The 19116-nt window shown below is 38.4% G+C and overlaps 1 protein-coding gene across 6 annotated transcripts in view; it reads left to right on the top strand.

Annotated features, from left to right (window-relative positions):
- WDFY2 (WD repeat and FYVE domain containing 2) overlaps positions 1-19116 on the top strand; it is a 159550-nt gene that overhangs the window by 60763 nt on the left and 79671 nt on the right. For all 6 annotated transcript variants that reach the window (XM_072610478.1, XM_072610480.1, XM_072610483.1 and 3 more), the window contains one exon: positions 19036-19103. In XM_072610478.1, the coding sequence (XP_072466579.1) occupies positions 19036-19103 (68 nt within the window). The remainder of the gene's footprint in view (positions 1-19035; positions 19104-19116) is intronic.

Genomic DNA, 19116 nt, shown 5'->3' with positions numbered 1-19116 from the left:
CATCAAGGGTGTGATAGGTAAGTCAATACTGTACGTTCAGCTGTTTTCTCCAGAGGCAAGCAGAGACAGAACTTTGTGTAGAGAGAGGTGTGTGTACAGTTTTCACTTTGGCCTGGGAAATGAATCACACCTTGTTCTGTGGGGGCTGTCATTTCCCCATACCATGTGAATGTGCAGTATCAGTTGCCCTGTGAGCATTGACCTTTCCAGGATAACTTAGTGGACGCCCCTCTCCTTCCTCCCCTCCCCCCCAGCAGGATCCTGCATTCCAGAAAATGATGCAGAAACTGCTGTGGAAAAGGGAGGAGGAGGAGGTGAAACAGGAGGGTGTGACCCAAGTCTGGGCAGGTGTGGTTTTCAGACAGATTCATCTGTCAGTGTGTAGCTGCACACAGTGTGGAAGTGAAGTACAGTCTCACTAAACTGAAAAGTATGGTCTCTTTGTCCTGAGAAGAGAAAGGGATCCATCTCCAGAACACTGGCCCTGAGAAGAATAGTGTTTGGCCATAGCAGTTCAAGGATCACAGTCTACCTCAGTGATTTTACTGCCACACAAGTGAAGTCACAGATCTTTCAAAGTATCAAAATATTATCATCCCCCTGAAACTGAGCCCTCTACTTCATTTATGAGTCATATATAAGTTAGGCAGTCAGTCAACTGGTATTTATTACTAAACTGCTAACCTCTAGGAACATAAATACAAGTAGAAGGAGCTTACGTTCTAATGGGTAATGACAATGCCTAAAAGAAAGCTGAGAAGGGATGCCAGGCTGGTGGGACAGAGTGGAGGAAGGATGGAGTGTAGCCTGGAGAGGAATGAGGTTAGATTGATATATGCAATTGAGTTAGCATTAACCTTAAAATTTATAATTGAAATATGCTGCAGGATCAAATTTAGTATCAAGGTTACTCAACTTGTCTGATGGAGAAAATGAATATTTTATGTGAATGTTGAGAAATTGATACTAGATGATTTAATGATGATAACTAGAATTTATCTATAGTGCTTTGAAGTTTGCAAAAACACTTTACTAATATGTCGTTCAATCCTCACAAAAACTCAGGGAGGTAGGTACTATTATCGCCATTTTACAGAGGAGGAAACTGAGGCAGATTGTGGCTAAGTGACTAGCCCAGATTCACCTAACTAGTAAGAATGGGGTTGTTGTTGTTCAGTTGTTTTTCAGTTGTCTAACTCTTCTGGATATATTGTGGGTTTTTATTCTTTTCATAAAATATTTTTCTTATTATGATCACCATCAAAAACACAAACTTCAATATATGAAGGTGACCCCCAAAAGATTATCTGAACTCATGAACTACTGTTACTGACACTTCTCCCCCAAAGATATCACACGGTAAATAGTATGTAAAATGAGCATATTCCTGTTTTAAATGCAACAGCATACTGTGTGTAGAGTTGAAAATTGTCAATGATTTCACTTTCATAAGAATGATTTATCAGTTGTTTCTGCTGAGAGAGCAGAGCAGAAACATCAGTAACCCCAATGGTGAATTATCACAGAATGATTCCTGTTTGTTTTTAGATTTTTATTCCATTGTCATTGGTTGATGATCTGGGGAGTCACTTTGAACAAAATCATAAGACTTCATTCTAAAGGCCTGAAGGATAAACTGGTAAACTGTACTTTCTGCATCCTGTCCTCTTGCTTAGCTCCTTCCCCTGCCCTCTCTGGGCCGGAAATCTGATGGCCACAAGCCTGGATCAAGGTTTGCTCTTTCTCAGGTGAAGTGATTAAATATTTGGGATTTTTATTTTTTTTAAAGGGATTGAAATATTAACAATGATTAAGTTTTTTTGGTGCAAGCTGTCAATTGTGAGTTGCAATACAAAGCAAGTGTAGGTCTGTTCTTGTAAACTGAAAGATAAAGCTGCTGTAAATTCAGTAGCCACTAATCTGTGGTTTCTGTCATCTAACCGAAAGAGATTGAGGTCTAGAAGGAATCAAATTGGCAGTTTTGAGCTGTGGGACCTGGAGCAATTTACTTACCAGCCAAAGGTGGGGAACCTGTGGCCTCGAGGCCATTTGTAGCCCTCTAAGTCCTCAAGTGTGGCCCTTTGATGGAATCCAAACTTTTAGAGGGCTACATGTGACCTTGAGGCCACAGGTTTCCCACCCCTGAACCCTACTGGAGTGTCAGGTTTGTTTTTCTGAACATTGGAAATAATAACACTTTCACTCACTGTCTTGTACAGTCGGGTGCAGTAATAATGCATGCAGAGTACTTTGCAAATCATAAAGAACTGAACCCACACAAACCATTATTTATTTATTTCTGAACTATCATTTGGATTTGGATTGCCATCTTAGGTTCGGCTACCTCCAATGAAGCCTAACTTTCTATAGTGTGGTCATTATTTTTCCCCCTTTTTGTTCAGTTAGATTTTATAATCAAGCCTTCCTCAAACTCTCTTAATTCTAGTACCCTCTTTTATTTACTTTGTATTTATCCTTGCTCTTCATATATTGTTGTCTTTCCCATTAGATTGTGAGCTGCTTGAGGGTAGGGACTGTCTTTTGGCCCTTTTTTTCTATCTCCAGCTCTTAGCACACAAAGCCTGGCACATAATAGGTGCTTAATTAATATTGATTGATTGACAGTCATTATAATCTCATCACTCCAACTTGGGAACTTTTAAAAAGTTAATTTTCATTTTTAGTATGACTAAACTTAATTATACATGTATCATTTATGAAGAAAAAAGGAAATCTTTTTTTAAAATTTCAAAATTTGGTTTCCAAAATATGACAGTGATGTTAGAAATCATAGGAAAATTTTAAATCTCATAGTTTTGTAATGTTAGCATACACTTAAAATGTTAAAAGTGAGATATAGTTTAAAAAACTTTGGTTTCATTACTTTAGAAGTTTACAAGAATTATATTGTAGTGTAAGAGAGTACTTAGTACCTTTATTCAGTTTCCTCCCTCCCAACTATTCTTTGCCTGTAGGAAGAAGAGATTAATTTTTTTAAAGTATTGTCTGGAATTTGTACCCCAAGCTTCATTCTGTACATTCAGTTCAATGTTCTAGACCTAGACTGTCTATATAGGAGCTCAAAGATTGAACAAGAAGGGACCTTTAAGATCATTTAGTCTAGTCTTTTCTTTTTCCTTCCCCAAATGAAGTCTAGGGTGGTTAAAGAACCCAGAGCAGTTCTCTTGATCCCCAATACCATGGATTTGTGATTCTGTTTTAAATTATGGCCTGGTATGCCAAGTCATATCACCAAGCTGCAGGAATCTGGGCTAAACACACTTTCTGATTGCTAGACCTAGCCAGCCCTTTGTAATTCTTTCTCAAGTGCATCGGCTCTGGAACTTACCTGGAACTGCCTAGAACTCAGCACAGTAAGGCCAGGTAGGGAAAAGAGGAACCTTTCAGGAGCTAAATCAAGTCACATCAAGGTGGTTGGTTTATAGACTCTGAGAAAAGAGGGGACAAGACTAGTTTTAGGTCAGATTTCAAAGTGAAATTTGTCTTTGCCCCCTTTCTATCTCCCTTTCTTCCTTTCTCATGTTCTGTGGCCACCCTTGTCCTCCTCTGTGAGTCTGTTGTTGCTCTCATATTTCCCCTTAGACTGTTTAAAGCTTCCCCAGGCCACTCAGCCTTCTCCTCTTCTAAATTTACAATCCTGATTTTCCAGGTACTCCAGTTTTCTTTTCTTCTTACCTTCCCTTTCCCTTCCCCGCCATGTACCAGCAAAAACTCCTACTAATTCATTTCCCTAATTTTTAGTAAGAATTGATATTAGTAAGGTGTACATGAATGATAGCCCTTTCTTCTTTTCCTTTTCAGGATCATTTGCTTATTAACCCAAATGAGTCTCTAAATTGGTAACATTTCAAACTCTGTCTTCTGTTCGTAAATTTTCTGTCTTGCAGCTTAACCTCTTAGAACACCTAGACAAATCATCCTGTAGTAAAGAGTCCTGGTTGACTGGGGAAGTCTTCTTGGGCTTATAAATTTAGGAGTCTCCTCCTAAAGGGCTTCATAGCTACTGCCTTCTCTAGATCCCTCTCCTCCTGCAGACCATCTCCAGATGCCCTGAGATCTGGATTCTTTTAGCCACTCTTCCTTCTCAAGCCCACACTCCCCTTACCACCTCCCTCCATCCCCAAAATAGTTGAATGATTTTTTTCTACCTTCTTTTGGCAGCGTGTGTGTAAGAGAAAAGGTTACAAATGGTAGGATTCACCCAAGGCTTAAACTTGGCAGGGTTTAATCTGAGATTTGATAAGGGGGCTAGTGATTTAAGAGGGAAGAATAATGTAGAGTTGAATTGGTTCACCAAGGAGTTAAGATGGGAAGAAGAAGAGGGAGTAGTTAGTGCAAGGAGAGGTTTGGGAAAGAATTGAGGGGTCAAGGGATGGAATCTCATGGTGAGGCAGAGGCAGAGGGGAAAAACTAAGAGATTATGTTTGGAGAAGGGAAATTCAGAACGCTTGAACATGGAGGTGGCACAATTAATGGCTGATGCCAAGATCTAGGGTAGGATCATCTTTGTGTGTGGCTGAGGTGGGATAGTGGAGTAGCTCATGGGAGGAGAATAGGTTGAGGAACTGAATGGTTCAGGTATTTGAGAGAGAATCAGTATATATGTTGATGTACTCCTCATGAGGACAGGAGGTGGGGAGGAGAGAAAAATGGTAAGTCAAGTTTTGAACTCGTTGAGAGAAGAAGGGCAGTACCGTGGAGGTCTGTAGACTACAGCCACCGGGATTTTGATTGTATAGTAGATATGTAGAGAGATATTTTTCACAGGAGAGATAAATTGGAAGTGACAGTGGGGGCAAGGAGTCTTCCACCTGCCCCTGTCTCAAACAGTGAATAGAGGGGAATGAGTAAGGGTGCAGCCAGTCTTAGAAAGGGATGGCCAAGCAGGTTGTGTCATCTAAAGGGAGCCAGGTTTTAATGTGAGGAACTTCTCTAACTTAGAGAGTTGCTTCAGAGCATTTGAGGGTGAATTTACTCAGGGCCTACAGCCAGTGTCTGGCAGAGGCAGAACATGAATCCAGATCTTCCTGGCTTTGAACCTATCTCCCTCCACCATGCAACACTGAGTCTTAATGGTTTTGCATGTCATTAAGTGTCAAATTAATTTTGTAAATCTGAAATCTAAGAATATGTGCTGATTTCCATGATTTTTATGTGACCCTTCTATCTTTTAAAATGATTAGACAGATATGCTTATGGTCAGTGGCATGGAAATTTGCTTAGTTTTTTAAAAAATAAGATTAAAGGGAATGAACATCTTAACAGAATGGTCAATGTAAGACTGGATAAGAAATGACTAACCAGATAAAGCTTTATTTATTTGATTATTTATTCATTCACTTATTTGCCATACTATTCTTCCTAAGGTAGGAAAGAAATGTGTTTCTAAGACAGTTTTAGAAGAAATTTCAACAAGGGTTAAAACCAGATTCTAGTTCCCAGAACATGAGAACATTCTGGTCCAGTTCTTTGAGGTTTTGCTGTAGTTGTCCTTTATTGGCTAAAGCCACATTTGTGGTCTCCATGGTTAGTGACCTCTTTCTTGGATTACTTTAATAGTCTTACAAAGAGCCAACCACCTCACCCCATGTGCAAAGATTTCAATAAAGAATTTATATTTCCTCTGTTTTATTTGCATTCTTTTAGAGAGGAATAGACATTTGAAAGGGGAAGAAAAAGGTGGAACAGCTGCTACTTCATGTGTTATTTGAAAGCTTACTGCTTGACGCGGTTCAACAGGACAACACAAAGCTACAGAGAATGCAGGGCCCCTATATCAGAGATTGTAAGGAGCATACAGTATCTACTCCAAATGCTTGTAACTGCTTGGTGACCAGCATAGACTTTGTCATGTAAAATATTATATGGCCTAGGGCTCTTATGCTCTGTGTCCTCTATTTCCAGCTTGGATTACTAGGAGATAATAACTCTGTCATCTCAAGGTGTGAGTGTGAAGTGTACCATTATTAAGGCTCAATATTTTTAAAGTGCATCCTCTCCTGATTCAGAAAATCCAAGCCTGAAGTAAGTCCTCAAGCCATCCAGGGATGTAACTTGTATGAAAGTATCAAGTTTTCAGTATTTTATGACTTGGGATATAAAAATATGTATTTATATTTCAGAATTTTAAATTGACTAATTCTAATGACTGTACAATAGCAGTGCCTCAGCATCTGTACAATATATTTTTCTAAAACAGTTTATAGCCATGATACACTAAGTAAAAAATAGGAAAGATGAGAATGTTGCCAGCATTGCAAATAACTATAATCTTTACCTTTACAATGAGTCAGAGAAATACTGATTTCATTCATGTGCTAGAAAAGAGGGGAGAATAATGTGGACTGCTGAGTTTTTTTTGTTTTTTGTTTTGTTTTTGGTAATCATCTGCAAGGCTTAATTATAAAGCATTAGGATTTTTAATTTTATATGGCTGAATCTTGTTGATTCATGTAATTTTCACATGCTCTCTTTAAAATACCACATGCACACATACACACACACACGTACCTCAAAACAAACTTGAATGCTCTGAAGTTTCAGCCTGGACTCTGAAATTTTTTTGAGTTTCTAGTCTTTTGTAATCCTTTTCCCCCCAATTATAATCGGTATATTTCATGACTGTATTTGAAAAATCCACAAGAAATATTTGGCAACAAATGTACTTTCAACTATTACAAAGAAAGAAAGAACCCCAGATGAGTTAAGTCTAGCAAAGGGAATGTTTTATTTCTTTGGTTTCTGGTGTACCTTTAATGAGTTTACATGAAAGGTTTTCATTTGGGATTGCTTGAAAACTGAAGCATGTTTTGTTTTCCCTAGTTATCAAAATGATAATGGATTTCCTTTGGTACCAGAGTCTTCTGCAGCTGAAATGGAAAACTCATTTCTACTTTTTATGTCAAATCTTTAGAAAAGTTTGAGTACTGGAACATAGGACCACAGATTGATTTTGATTTCATCACAATTTGTGGATTGAGTTCGGTGTGGAAAAAAATTAAGTACAACTTTGATTTGAGGGACTTGCTACAGTATACAATTCAAAACAGTAAGGCTTAATTGCAGTGGGAAATGGGAAATAGATATATATGTATGCACAGGTATGTATGCACATATAATTATATGTATATACATGTATAAATGCGTGTGTGTGTGTGTGTATGTGTGGTTTTACAAAATATCAACTTTCATGTAGGCAAAGTGCCTCAAAGTTCTTTGGTATTTTTAAAAAAGGAGGGTCTTCCTAATAGAAAAAGTTGGAGACATCTGGAATTGTGGAAAGGAGCCCTGTGGAATTGGAGTTAGAAGACCATGGGGTTTGAATTCTAGCTCCGTCATTACTAGACGTGCAACTTAGAATGTCATGTAATCTCTGGGTTTCTATTTCCTTGTCTTTAAAAATGGGAATAATGGTGCTTGATAGGCTTCCTCACAGAATGAAGAAAGTGCTATATTAACTGTAAGCTGATGTGTAGTTAGATATGTGAATAATATCTTTAAATTGTTATTATAATATTATTAATATTATAATTGTTATTCTTTCCACCCTGCACTGATTTGGGTTTATAGGTCATCATTGTTACTTGGTTCATGTAGCTTCCTAGTGATATAGTTTGTATTTCACCTACATTTTCAGGGGCTTGTCAGAGGCAACATCCAAACCATCACTATTTTATAGCCCAAGAACCAAATCCAAATATTTACCATTTTCCTAATGATATCTTACTCCTTTCTCCCAAAGAGGGAGTGTTGTTAGCATTCTGAAGGATTATCATAATTTATCCACCTATTAAATACGGCATTTTCTTTTAATTTCTCTTCTGCCCCTGAGGGATGCTGGGTAATTGACAAGTGGCAGTAATGTGAGAGATTATACGTTCTGGACTTCTAAGCAATAGTCATTTCTAGGTACAACATTGACACCCTTATTACCACGATAGCAGATATAAATTATATATGGAAATATTTATACTGAGTACCTATCCATAATGTGTTCAAGAAAGTGATGAATCTGAGGAGCAGCTTTCCTCTATATAACACTATATAAAGCACATTTACATTTGGTCCCCATAGTAACATTGTGAAGTAGAGAGCAAAAGTATGATTTCCCCCATTTTACTGATGATAGTAGGATTAGGACATTCTAATCTGGGTGAGTGCTAGGCTAAGTAAGCTTGGTTCTTGAACTTTACTTTTTCAGCAATTAATATTAATTCACCATGCCTTCATATATGGGATAGTGGTAGGTGGGACAGGTTCGTACAAGGCTAACAGGGTCCGGGATTTGCCCTTATGATTTCCCTAAGCTAAAAAATGTATTCTCTATTCTTCTTATTCCTTCATTCTTGGTGCAGTGGATAGAGAGCTGGCAATACCTGAGTTCAAATGCAGCCTCAGATACTCGTTGTATGATGTTAGACATTTAACATCTTTTTGCCTCAGTTTCCTCAACTGTAAAATGGGGAAAATAATAGCACTTCTCAGGGTTGTTGTCAGGATCAAATGAAATGATAGTTGTAAAAATTACTTAGCACAGTGCCTGGCACAAAGTAAGTGCTTAAGAAATGCTTATTCCTTCCCTCTATCTTATGTCTCAGATACCACTCAACGCACAATCTTTTCCTACTCAGACTTTGAAGTCTACTGTATTTCAAGTAGTACCTAGTCTTTTATAAAGACTATCCACTCTACTCATGGTAATACCTTTTTCAATTCAATTTCACAAACATTTTTGCACTTCAAGTATGCCAATTAATGTGGTAGGTAGTGGGGACACAAAAGAACAGTTATCTAGGAGCTTACCTTCTAAGTGGGTGGTGGGGCAGGGGCCAGGGAAACAGAATATTAATAGGTCAGTAAATATATACCACTTGAGTGTCAGTAACTGACACATAACCATAATTTCCAATGCATGCTTTCTTTATTAGACTACAAACTCTGCGAGGGAAGGAACTCTGTTTTATTTGAGCTTTGTGTCTCTCCCACCACCTAGTAATAGCACACAGAGATAGTTGAGTTTGTTGAATGGTTTTGCCCCTAACGGAGACTTGGAGAGTTAAGTTAATCTTTTAAGAATACGTTAGTTTCTTCCTGTGAAAAACAAGAGTGAGACTTACTTAGAAGAAGGGTTCTTCTCATTCAGAATTTCTAATTTTGATCATAATCTTCGTTCAGTCTCTCTACATTTCTTAGGCAACAGCTACCTTTTTGTTAATTTTAATATTAACTGATATTTTCTCTTTTGGTCACTTGCGTTGCCCAGTGTATCCCTTTCCCTCCCTCTCTCAGAGACACGTTGCTTATAACAGAAGAAAATAGAAGAAAATAAAGGAAAAAGCAACAGTTCATAGAACTGATTAGCACGCCACCCAGGTCTGACAATTATACACAGTATTCTGTATAGTCTTCTGTGTTCTATATTCTGTATCGTCTCCCACCCTGTAAAGAAGGGATGAGGCATCTCCCCCTTGGGAACAAGCTTGTTTCTAGAATTTCACAGCATTCAGTTTCACTTGTTTTGTTATCCTTTGTTCATTTCCATTTACATTGTTTCAGTCCTTGTGTATATTTTCCTGGTTCTTCTTAATTTTGTTTCTCTTCATTTTAAGTCTTCCCATTCTTCTCTGTATTCATTATATTCAGTTATCCCATCCATGTACAATAATTTGTTTAGCCCAGGGCTGCATCACCACATGTGGCCTACTAGGTCCTTGGGTGTGGTCTTCTGACTGAGTCCAAGATTTACAGAACAAATCCTTTTATTTAAGGGGATTTGTTGTGTGAAGTTTGGATTAAGTCAAAGGGCAGCACTTGAGGACTTAGACTGTCACATGTGACCCCAAGGCCTCAGGTTCCTCACCTCTGGTTTAGCCGTTCCCCAATCATGGGATATCTACTATATTTCCAATTTTTGACTACTGTAAAAAGGGCTGCTATAAATATTTTGGTGTATGTGGGATCTTTCTTTTTATCATTGATCTCCTTGGAATATATGCCTAGCAGTGGGATCTCTGGGTCAAAAGGTATTTTCTGTTGGCTTTTTAGTTTTTCCGTAGTCTGACCCCCATGTTAGTCATCCAATTTTATTGTATTGACTGAGGCCACACATATAATAAATAGAAGGGATCCAAACCCAAATTCTCTGATTGGAGCAGTTAGGTGGCGCCCTAATTAATGTGCTGGACTCGGAATTAGCAAGACCTGAATTCAAATATGGCCTCATGTGCTTATTAGCTGTGTGACCCTGAGTAAATCACTTAACCTCCATCTGTTTGTTTTCTCATCTGTAAAACTGGGATAATAGTAGCATCTACCTCCCAAACTTGTTAAAATGAGATATAATGATAAAATGAGATAACATTTGTAAAGTGCTCTGCAAATCTTACAGTCCTATATAAATGTTGATTCTTCTTTTGTATTACATTATTATTAATGTCTAGGATTTCCAGTATATCCACCATATAGGGAAGAATAAAAGGCATAAATAAAGACAAATGACTCATACTTAAAAACTAATCTTTAAGTGTCACCTTACTGAGAACACTGGACACAAACAAGGCCAGAGTACAAAGAAACCAGGTGTGGCCATAAAGCATTGTTTTTGAGGAATTCCACTATTTGAGGAAAAGACACAAGGGAAAGAGTCCTCTGTGGGATCCTGCCATTGATTAATGAAGTATATTGGTGGGGAAGGGAAGGGAGACAGTATGGTGTGTAGTAAGGTAGGGAAGCTGACTTTAAATCCAGGAAGATTCCTGCCTTTGACATGTACCTTAGACAAATACTATGAGCCTAAACAAGTCACAACTTCTTAGTACCCTCTAGTTAAGTCTATGTTGCAGAGAATGTGCTGACCTGCATTGGTAGAAAAGTTGCTTCCCCTGGGAGTTTGAAATATCGGTGAAATCACAAACCCAGTATCTATCTCTAGGTATATCCATATGCATATATATTTGTGTATGTGTGTATAAACTATACCTCCCTTGGCATTTGTAATCAGAGACAACATTAAATCCCAATTTGGTGAGTGGGTATTTATTTACTTTTTTTATTTGAAGATTTATGATTGTCCTTTCCATACCTCCATTGCAAAAGCATGAATCAATTAATTAAAATACAGTAGGAGAAAGGTAGTTATAAGCATGTTTGACAGCAGAATACTATTGCAAGTAGCTGAGTTGGTTTACTAATATTTGTAAAGCTTGACTATAATTAAAAACCCAAGCTATTGAAATGTTAGAACTCTCACATGTCTTCCCACTTCAATGATTGCTCTGTTCCCACAGCTATGAATAAAAATTTTCCTTGATTTATGATTCAGCAAAGTTGTTCAAAGATTGCCTGGGTCTGAAATTACTGGGTCATTAATTTTTTCACATCTAGGAAATGAAGAAATTGTACAAGGTGCTTGGGAAGAGGTTTGTGCTGCTTAATTCCCAAGGGAGGCAGGCCCCTCAGGCAAGGAAACTGTCAGACTGGCTAAATGGAAAAAAAAAAAAAAAAAGTCTGCTTTTAGAATCACACCCATAATTGCCCCATCACTCTCTTCTGCCAGTCTACAAGTTCTTTGGTATTACCAAGGACGTGGAGCATTTTTCTCAAACTGTGTCCTGTGGAACCTTGGCTTCTATCAATAAATAATCCAAAGTAATCTATGAAGGAAAAAAGTTATACATATTAGAAAGAAATACAAACAGCAAAAATAGCTGCTTTTCCTGTCTCTGTAGGGCTACATACAGTGCACATATTCAGAAACACGAGAGGTAGGTGCATATCAGTGTCCTGACTAATATTCTCTCCTCCCATCCCCACCCCTACCCCCTCAATAAACTCTTACGTTGCCGCCAAACCATCCTATGTGGTGTTTCCTTGGCTTGACATTGCAACTTCCACCACCATGCCTTTGAATAGACTTGTTTTCTAGGCTGAGAATATTCTCCCTCCTAATCTATACTGTTTGAACTCTCTAACTCCCCTAAAGGCCCAGCTTTTAACACCATCTTCTGAAGAGCTCTCCTAATTTCCTCATATCCTCTCCCCCATTATTTTGCATTTAAAAAATATTTTTTTTTGTGGTAATATCAAAAGTATTCATTATGATAGAAAAGACCAAGTGCAGAGCTAAGTTGTTGACAGATTTCCCCATAAATGGGTGTCTTCCAGTTACTCTTATTTGTGGATGACAATGTACTGGTTGTGTCAGGCACTGCCTGGAACATAGAATGTCCCCTTGGCTGAGATCCATAACTACTCCAAGTTTGACCTAGCCATATACACACAGGAAAAAGCCCGTGAATGAGGAATGGCAATTGTCCAGATTATAACATGCTGTCAGATGGGCAGCCTGTAGACCTCATCTTACCAGCATGTATCTTTTGCACAGCCACTGCAAATGGAGAATGATGTGGGCTACAATTAAATACAAGGACGACAGTGGGCTACGCTGCCTTTGGGAAACAGCAAAGCTCTTTAAGTGACCCTAACCTTCTTCCTAAAACAAAGACCCTTCAAAAAAAAAATACAAGTATTTTGCTGCTGCTGTATATTTGTAAGTCATAGAATACTACAGACTATAAAGAATTAAAAATTGATATTACTGCAAGAATGATAGTGAAGTACATGGCAGGTGCTGCAATATATTAAGGAACTTGGAAAGTCTAGAATAAAGGAAAATATATGCTTGAAAAAGGAGTTATACTAGTTTATACTAGTCACATGGCAGGAGTGAGAGATAACCAATGGAAACCCCATCTGCCTCCACTGGTATACTTTGATGTCAGGAGCAATTGAGAGGATCCCCTCACCCTGGAAACTGGGTAGACCCCCTGTGGTGAACTTGAGAGGATGTGAACAAGAGGATGGGCAGGCATGACTGGTCAGCCACAGCATTGAGACCACCTTTCCATATACATAGTTATCTATGTCTATATTAATTTCCCACAGTAGAATGTACACTTCTTGGGGGCAAGGACTGATTTAGTACTTGAAGAACAGTGCCTGGCATATTGATGCTTATTGAATTGAATTGGACCTTATTAGTTTAGAATTGACCATTCCATTCATCCAAAATGGCATGATACATCATCACTTGATTGCTCTGAGTGGGATACATATGATGAGGGTCGCTTTACATAGTACTAGTTCTTTAAAAACAATTATCAATGCTTGTTGTACCTAATTAAATACACTCAGTCACAAAGCAGTTTTTCTGACCCCTTTGCATCTTCTAATCTGTTCCCCATTAATGTTGTTATCTTTACAGAATTAGTGACTGAAGGAAGAGTATTCCAACATCTCAATCTCCAAGTCATCTATATACCCTATGCTTATTTACTGTATTTACTGCATTTACCCTGTATATAAACCCTTTACTTATTTACTGCAGTGTTTACTGCAAATCCCCTTTGTTTGGTCAAATTCATTTCCAGGCAGGCATGTGTGCTGGAGCTAACTTGGACAGGAGGTGATTGTTAAATTTTCAGTGTGAGAATTTACTTCAGAAATTGTCAAACGACAAATTAGGGCTTGATTTATTGTTTTGTTTTGTTTTTTGGTCTAGACTTTAGAAAGTGATGGGAAAATCTTAAAAATGCAGATTAAGCTTATGTGTTGTGTGTGTGTGTGTGTGTATATAAATACACACATATAACACACATATTTTTTGGAGAGCTGGTTGTTAAACATTTGCCAACACACTCCAGTTTCTAGACCAGTCAGCCTTAGTTTATCTCTGTAAAGTGCAGTGACTTTTCTGGGAACTGTAGGACAGCATCTAGAAATACTACGTCATCCACAAAAGGCAAACGCATGAGATGTTGACCAGTTTTGATCCTCTTTTTCTACTCAAGGCTCTGGCACAGTGGTTCCAAGGGAGCTAGAGATGGTTTTAGGGAGACTTTATACTCTCAAATTTTGTAGATATTGGTCTAATACAGCTCTATGACTCCAATTTTGTATTGACTGTTTATTATCTCAAGGATGTTTATGTAAGATGTATTTATTCCACTGCTGCATCTATTCCAAAGCAATCCCAGTCACTGTTAAGTAAGAAAATTACTGTCTTCATATTTGCTTCCATGGCTTTGATTTGGTATTTGGATTAGACTCCCAGGAGACCAAAAGCTTTGTGAGTTTGATCAGTGGCCTGTTTGGACAGAGATGGCAACAGCACAGACAAGATGAGCAGTGGCTTCTGTTCATATAGGTAGATCTGGGGGTGGTGGATCCAAATGAATGTTTGGAACTAAGATTCTTGATAAAGTAGCCTAGAAGTTATACAGTAAGTGCTTGATTTGAGAGCCTCAAGCCAGAAGCCTCATTTCGTTACCCACTGGCCCAGCTTAGCCACAGCAATCTCTGCTTCATCTATGAGAATCCATTCAGCATAGAGAGATTTGCAGTACAAAGAGTTTCACATATTCGTTTCATGAGTGTAAATGGGCACAAACCTTGGTTTCCATTTTTCATTATCAGAGAGAATATTTTACATTTTTGCCCTGAGTTTCTATAACATTTCTTATAGAAGGGACAAATTTCCTATTTTTTTTAGAAAAAAAATCCACCATTAAACACACACACACACACACGCCATGAAACATTTACTGGCATGTTACTAGTTAAGTTTGTGCATTAGTTGGGCGGATCACTATGGATCGTCCTCCTCCAGGAGGGTCACTTGAACTCGTTATTTTTGCAGTGTGTGATCTACTGGGAAAATACTTTTTGAGGAATTCGGGGTCTCTAAAACATTGGGGTGGGAGTTCCCCCAAAGTAATTTCATTGGTAACAAAAATAACAATTGTCCCCAAAGAAATAAGCCTCATTGCTATGGTAACTAATGAAAGTTGCATCATTCTAGGACAGATTTTTTAAAGCCTGAATTTCAACATGGGTAGACGCCCCTGTCTTTCTTTATTCAGTAGCTTAGCAACTTGTGGTATCCTGTTTGCCTCCACCCCCAGTCTTCCCTTCTCTCAGAAAAATGACCTATATAGATAGCTTTTTGGTACATAGTGCAGGGGTACAGAGTATTTCTTAGTTTCACTGACTTGTCTCTCAGGCCACTTATGTACAGATGGATGTCCTGGGAGAGGTCTTGGTCCTAATGATTACTTGAGGTTATGCCAGGCTACAGGGGATGTTGGCTGCAGTTTTGTTTATTTGGAGGTAGAGGCGTCTGTAGAGGTATTTCATTTGCCATTTATGACCCTGAATTGGGACCATGGCAATAGGGTGGACCAGGGAAGCCAAGCCCCAGGCGTCAAGCTGGGCTAACTCTATCAAATAACTTTCCAGCCAGTCAAGAATAAATTAAGCTAAGAGATCATTTGTTGGGCACCTGTTCTTTGTTCTGAATACAAAGAGAAATAACCATTGCTTGCCTTCAAGAATGTTAAAATCTTATAATGGAGGTTGAGCATGTGCAGTATGTACAGGGGAAAATGTGCTGGGGCAAAAGAGAGAGGCAGATAATATTCTAAGAAAATGCCAGATTTTTGGAGAAAGAATTTCGTTGTTTTGGCAAAGGCTAGGAGAGAAGGATTTGTGTGCTGGCAATAATGCTTGGCCATATCTGACCAGGCTCATTATTCAAATGAACAGGTACCAAACATCTCTTATTTATATTTGCTATATTATGCTAGGTGTCTTAAGATACGCAAATAAACGAAACCATCTCTGCTCTCATGGAGTTTATGTTGTACTAGGCAAACGCATCATTGTTGTACACAAATAAGTATGCTGTATGGAAGATCAGGAAGGCTAAGAGGGATCACTAAGAATTGGGGGATGAAAGGAAGACTCCATGAGGGAGGTGGTATCTGAGATGAGCTTTGATAGAAAATAAGGATTCTCAGAGTTGGAAATGAGGAGAGAGATTTCATTCCAGGCCAAGGGAATGGCCCAGAGAACCAGTTGAAGAATGTAGGTTGGGGAATAGCTATTTGCAATTTGATTGGAACACAAAATTCATGAAAGGTGGATAGGATCCAGAATGTGGAAAGCCTTTACTGCCAGATTGAGTTTGTGTTTTATTCTTTAGGCACAGGGGAACCATTCAAGTGTATGGAGCAAGGGAATGATGTCCTTCCTTATGTCATTGCCCCATGCTAAAGGCATCACTTGGAACTGCCAGTGCAATTCCAGTCTCAATCTCTATATGACATCACAGGTTGGAAAATACAAGTTTGCATATGTATTTCATATGAATATTAAATATCAAATGAATATAAATCAGTCAGCAGATCTAGAAAGGAGCCTTAGAATTAATTTTGCCCACGTTGCTTATTTTACAGTTGAGGAAACTGAGGTTCAGGGAGTTTAATTGATTTGCCTAAGGTCACATAACTAGTTAGTGGCAGAAGTGCTTAGACATGCTAATTCCCAGTCCAGTGGCAGTTCTACTAAAACAAACAGACTCAGGACACTTTTCCAGTCTTGTTTTTTAAGTTTGTTTTCATTTTCTTTTTTGGTTTTTCTTGCAAAGTACTGCATCAAGATGTGAATATAGAATTAATTCCCTTGCCTAACAGTCGCTGGTGGTTGCAGAAGAGGACAGTTAATTACACTGTGTATGCTGTAAGGAAAGACTCCCCTCCTCATATCATTAGTTTTTAAAAATATTTTAAGACAATAAAAGACTTGAGTTTTGCACCACTTTTTTTTTCTTACTATGTTCAGTTGAATCCACTAGAGATTAGGAGGATGTAGTTTTCTGGAAATTACCATTATGAAAAATAGTGGTAATATTTAATAAGCCAAGGCAGCAGTTTGAGGCCTTCCCTAAGGATTGGAAGAGGAAAACTAAGGAGAGTGGAGAATTTCATTTTCATCTGTTTGCTCAAACATTGATTTGAGTGTATTATATGCCACTGCACAGGATGACAGGAAAGAGGGAGGGGATAGGGGACAAGGAGTGGGAATGTCTGATAGAAGGATCCTGAAGGAAAACGGACTACCTCCCCAGGCAGTGCATGTGACTACCCTAAAGTTCTTCTGGCAGCCCTGGGACTGTGGCTATTGATCTGCTGGGCTGTGGGGAAAAGAGACTCCCTTAGGGAGGGGTGAGTCAGCCCCTGAGATCTCTAGTTTTTAAAAGTTGTTTGTGATTCTCGACTTCCCTAGTTTTGTGTTTAATGCAGTGACCTCTACTGGCTAAAATCTGGTCATCGGTCACAGGGACACTGTTTCTTTATAAAGTGCTCAGTGATGAAGGAATTAATTTAATATGGAAGTGCTTGGAGATGTGGGGGTGGGGAGGCTTTTCAAATACAGATTTCTTCTGGGAAAAACTCACCCTTAATTCTGATTAAGTAGCATTTACACTTACCAAGGATGTCTCTTGGATTTCTTTGAAAAATTTTGTTAACCAAGGTAAAATGTTTAATTGTAGATATGAAATCACCACCACTTGCCTGTTTCTCTTAAAAAAAAGTAATATTGATGTTTTTTCTTTATACATCGCTGCTATTTCTATACATTCTCTATGCCCTTCTTCACCCCAACCCCCACCCCCAACTGCTTGCTCTCTTGTGACAAAGAAAAACAATGGGAAAAACAATGGATATAGTGACTAGCTCTGATAATACTTGTAGCTCTGCTGTCTTAAGGCTTCCCCTATATACTTTTCTTCCTCTCTTCTCCCTCCCTCCCCAACTAGTGGAGAAAGGTGTATTTCACTGTTTCTTCTCTTGCATTTGGGTATCGATTTTCTAATTACTCAAGACTTCACCACAACTTCCTTTTCAAGATCATTTCATTTACAATAAAACCTCTTTATAAACTTCTTGACACTCTGGTAAAATGAAGACAGATTAAATAACAATTTTATCTTAAATTTTAAAGTTTACTCATTGCTATTAAAATGTTGGACTTACAGTATTAAAAAAGGAATGTTATAGCTAATTTATCTTAGTAAACATTTGATCTAGACATTTTAGAGACTTATATATAAAATTATAGTAAAGGTATGCTTTATCATTTTACCAAAAATTACAATTTAAAAAAATCTTATTGAATTGGTTAGCGTTGGAACTGGAAGAGACCTATTCTTAACAAAAGATGAGGAGGCCTTTTAGTAAGAGAATTTGCACAAAGCAGAACGTGTGATCTCCCAAGTCAGTGATTTCAGCTTTTAGATTACCAAAAGAAGTAAAGGTCCTGACTGAGTTTTGAACATTTACAAACTAAGGGAAGGTACTGTGCTTAGTAGTAGTAATGATAGTCATCTCAATAATTCTTCCAATATATTTTTCAAAAACATTAGTAATATAGCATGTTAAGCATTTTATAAACCTTAAAATGCTACATAAATGTTAGATATAATAAACAGTACTCAGAGGAACTGGGTTCAGAACCTGCCTCCAATACCCACCTGTGAGATCTTGAGCAGGTCACATAATTTCCAGAGGCTTCTGTTTCCTGTCTATAAAATGTAGGGATTGGATTAGTCGACCTCTGAAGTCTCTCTCCTAGCTTCCTGTTTGTTTGTCATCTTGTATGATCCAGTGGTCTTAGAAACTGATGCCTCTAGGCCACAGAGCTGAGCAGACGCTTCCTTTCTCTGATCTCTAGCACCCCAGAAAGCTGGCCCTTTGGTGGGGTGCTGTTAGTCCTTCCTTCCTAGTAATTAATGAACTTCTCTGCCCAATCTCCCACCCCCACCTACTCCTGACTACTTGTATTGTACACAGATGGCTTTCATATGTTCTGTCGTGTTTCAGGAGGATGGTAGAGAATCACTGTTTACCATACGGATCCCATTATACCCATTGCCATCCTCAGAAGATAAAGCTGCATTCAGGACAGCGGCCACAGAGGCAGAATCTTCCATTTAGATATGGTCATTTTTTTTAAGGTTTAGGCCTTAAAGAATGATAACATGCAGCATTCACATAAACTTCTCAGTACCGTTTGCTTCAAATTAGACAAGAGGTTTGGCTTTAGGATGGTGAACCAGGAAGCTCTCAGCAGTTCTAAAATTCATCCTGATTTAACACCAGTGTCCTTCTTTTCTAGAACAGTCCGAGTATGGATGAAGAGAGACAATGGACAGTACTGGCCAAGCATCTACCACGCGATGCCTTGTAAGTATATTTT

This window comes from Notamacropus eugenii, chromosome 5 (assembly GCF_028372415.1).
Source record: "Notamacropus eugenii isolate mMacEug1 chromosome 5, mMacEug1.pri_v2, whole genome shotgun sequence".
Classification (NCBI taxonomy): Eukaryota; Metazoa; Chordata; class Mammalia; order Diprotodontia; family Macropodidae; genus Notamacropus; species Notamacropus eugenii.
Note: the sequence above shows the minus strand (reverse complement) of the source record. Positions and strands in the feature narration are given on the sequence as shown.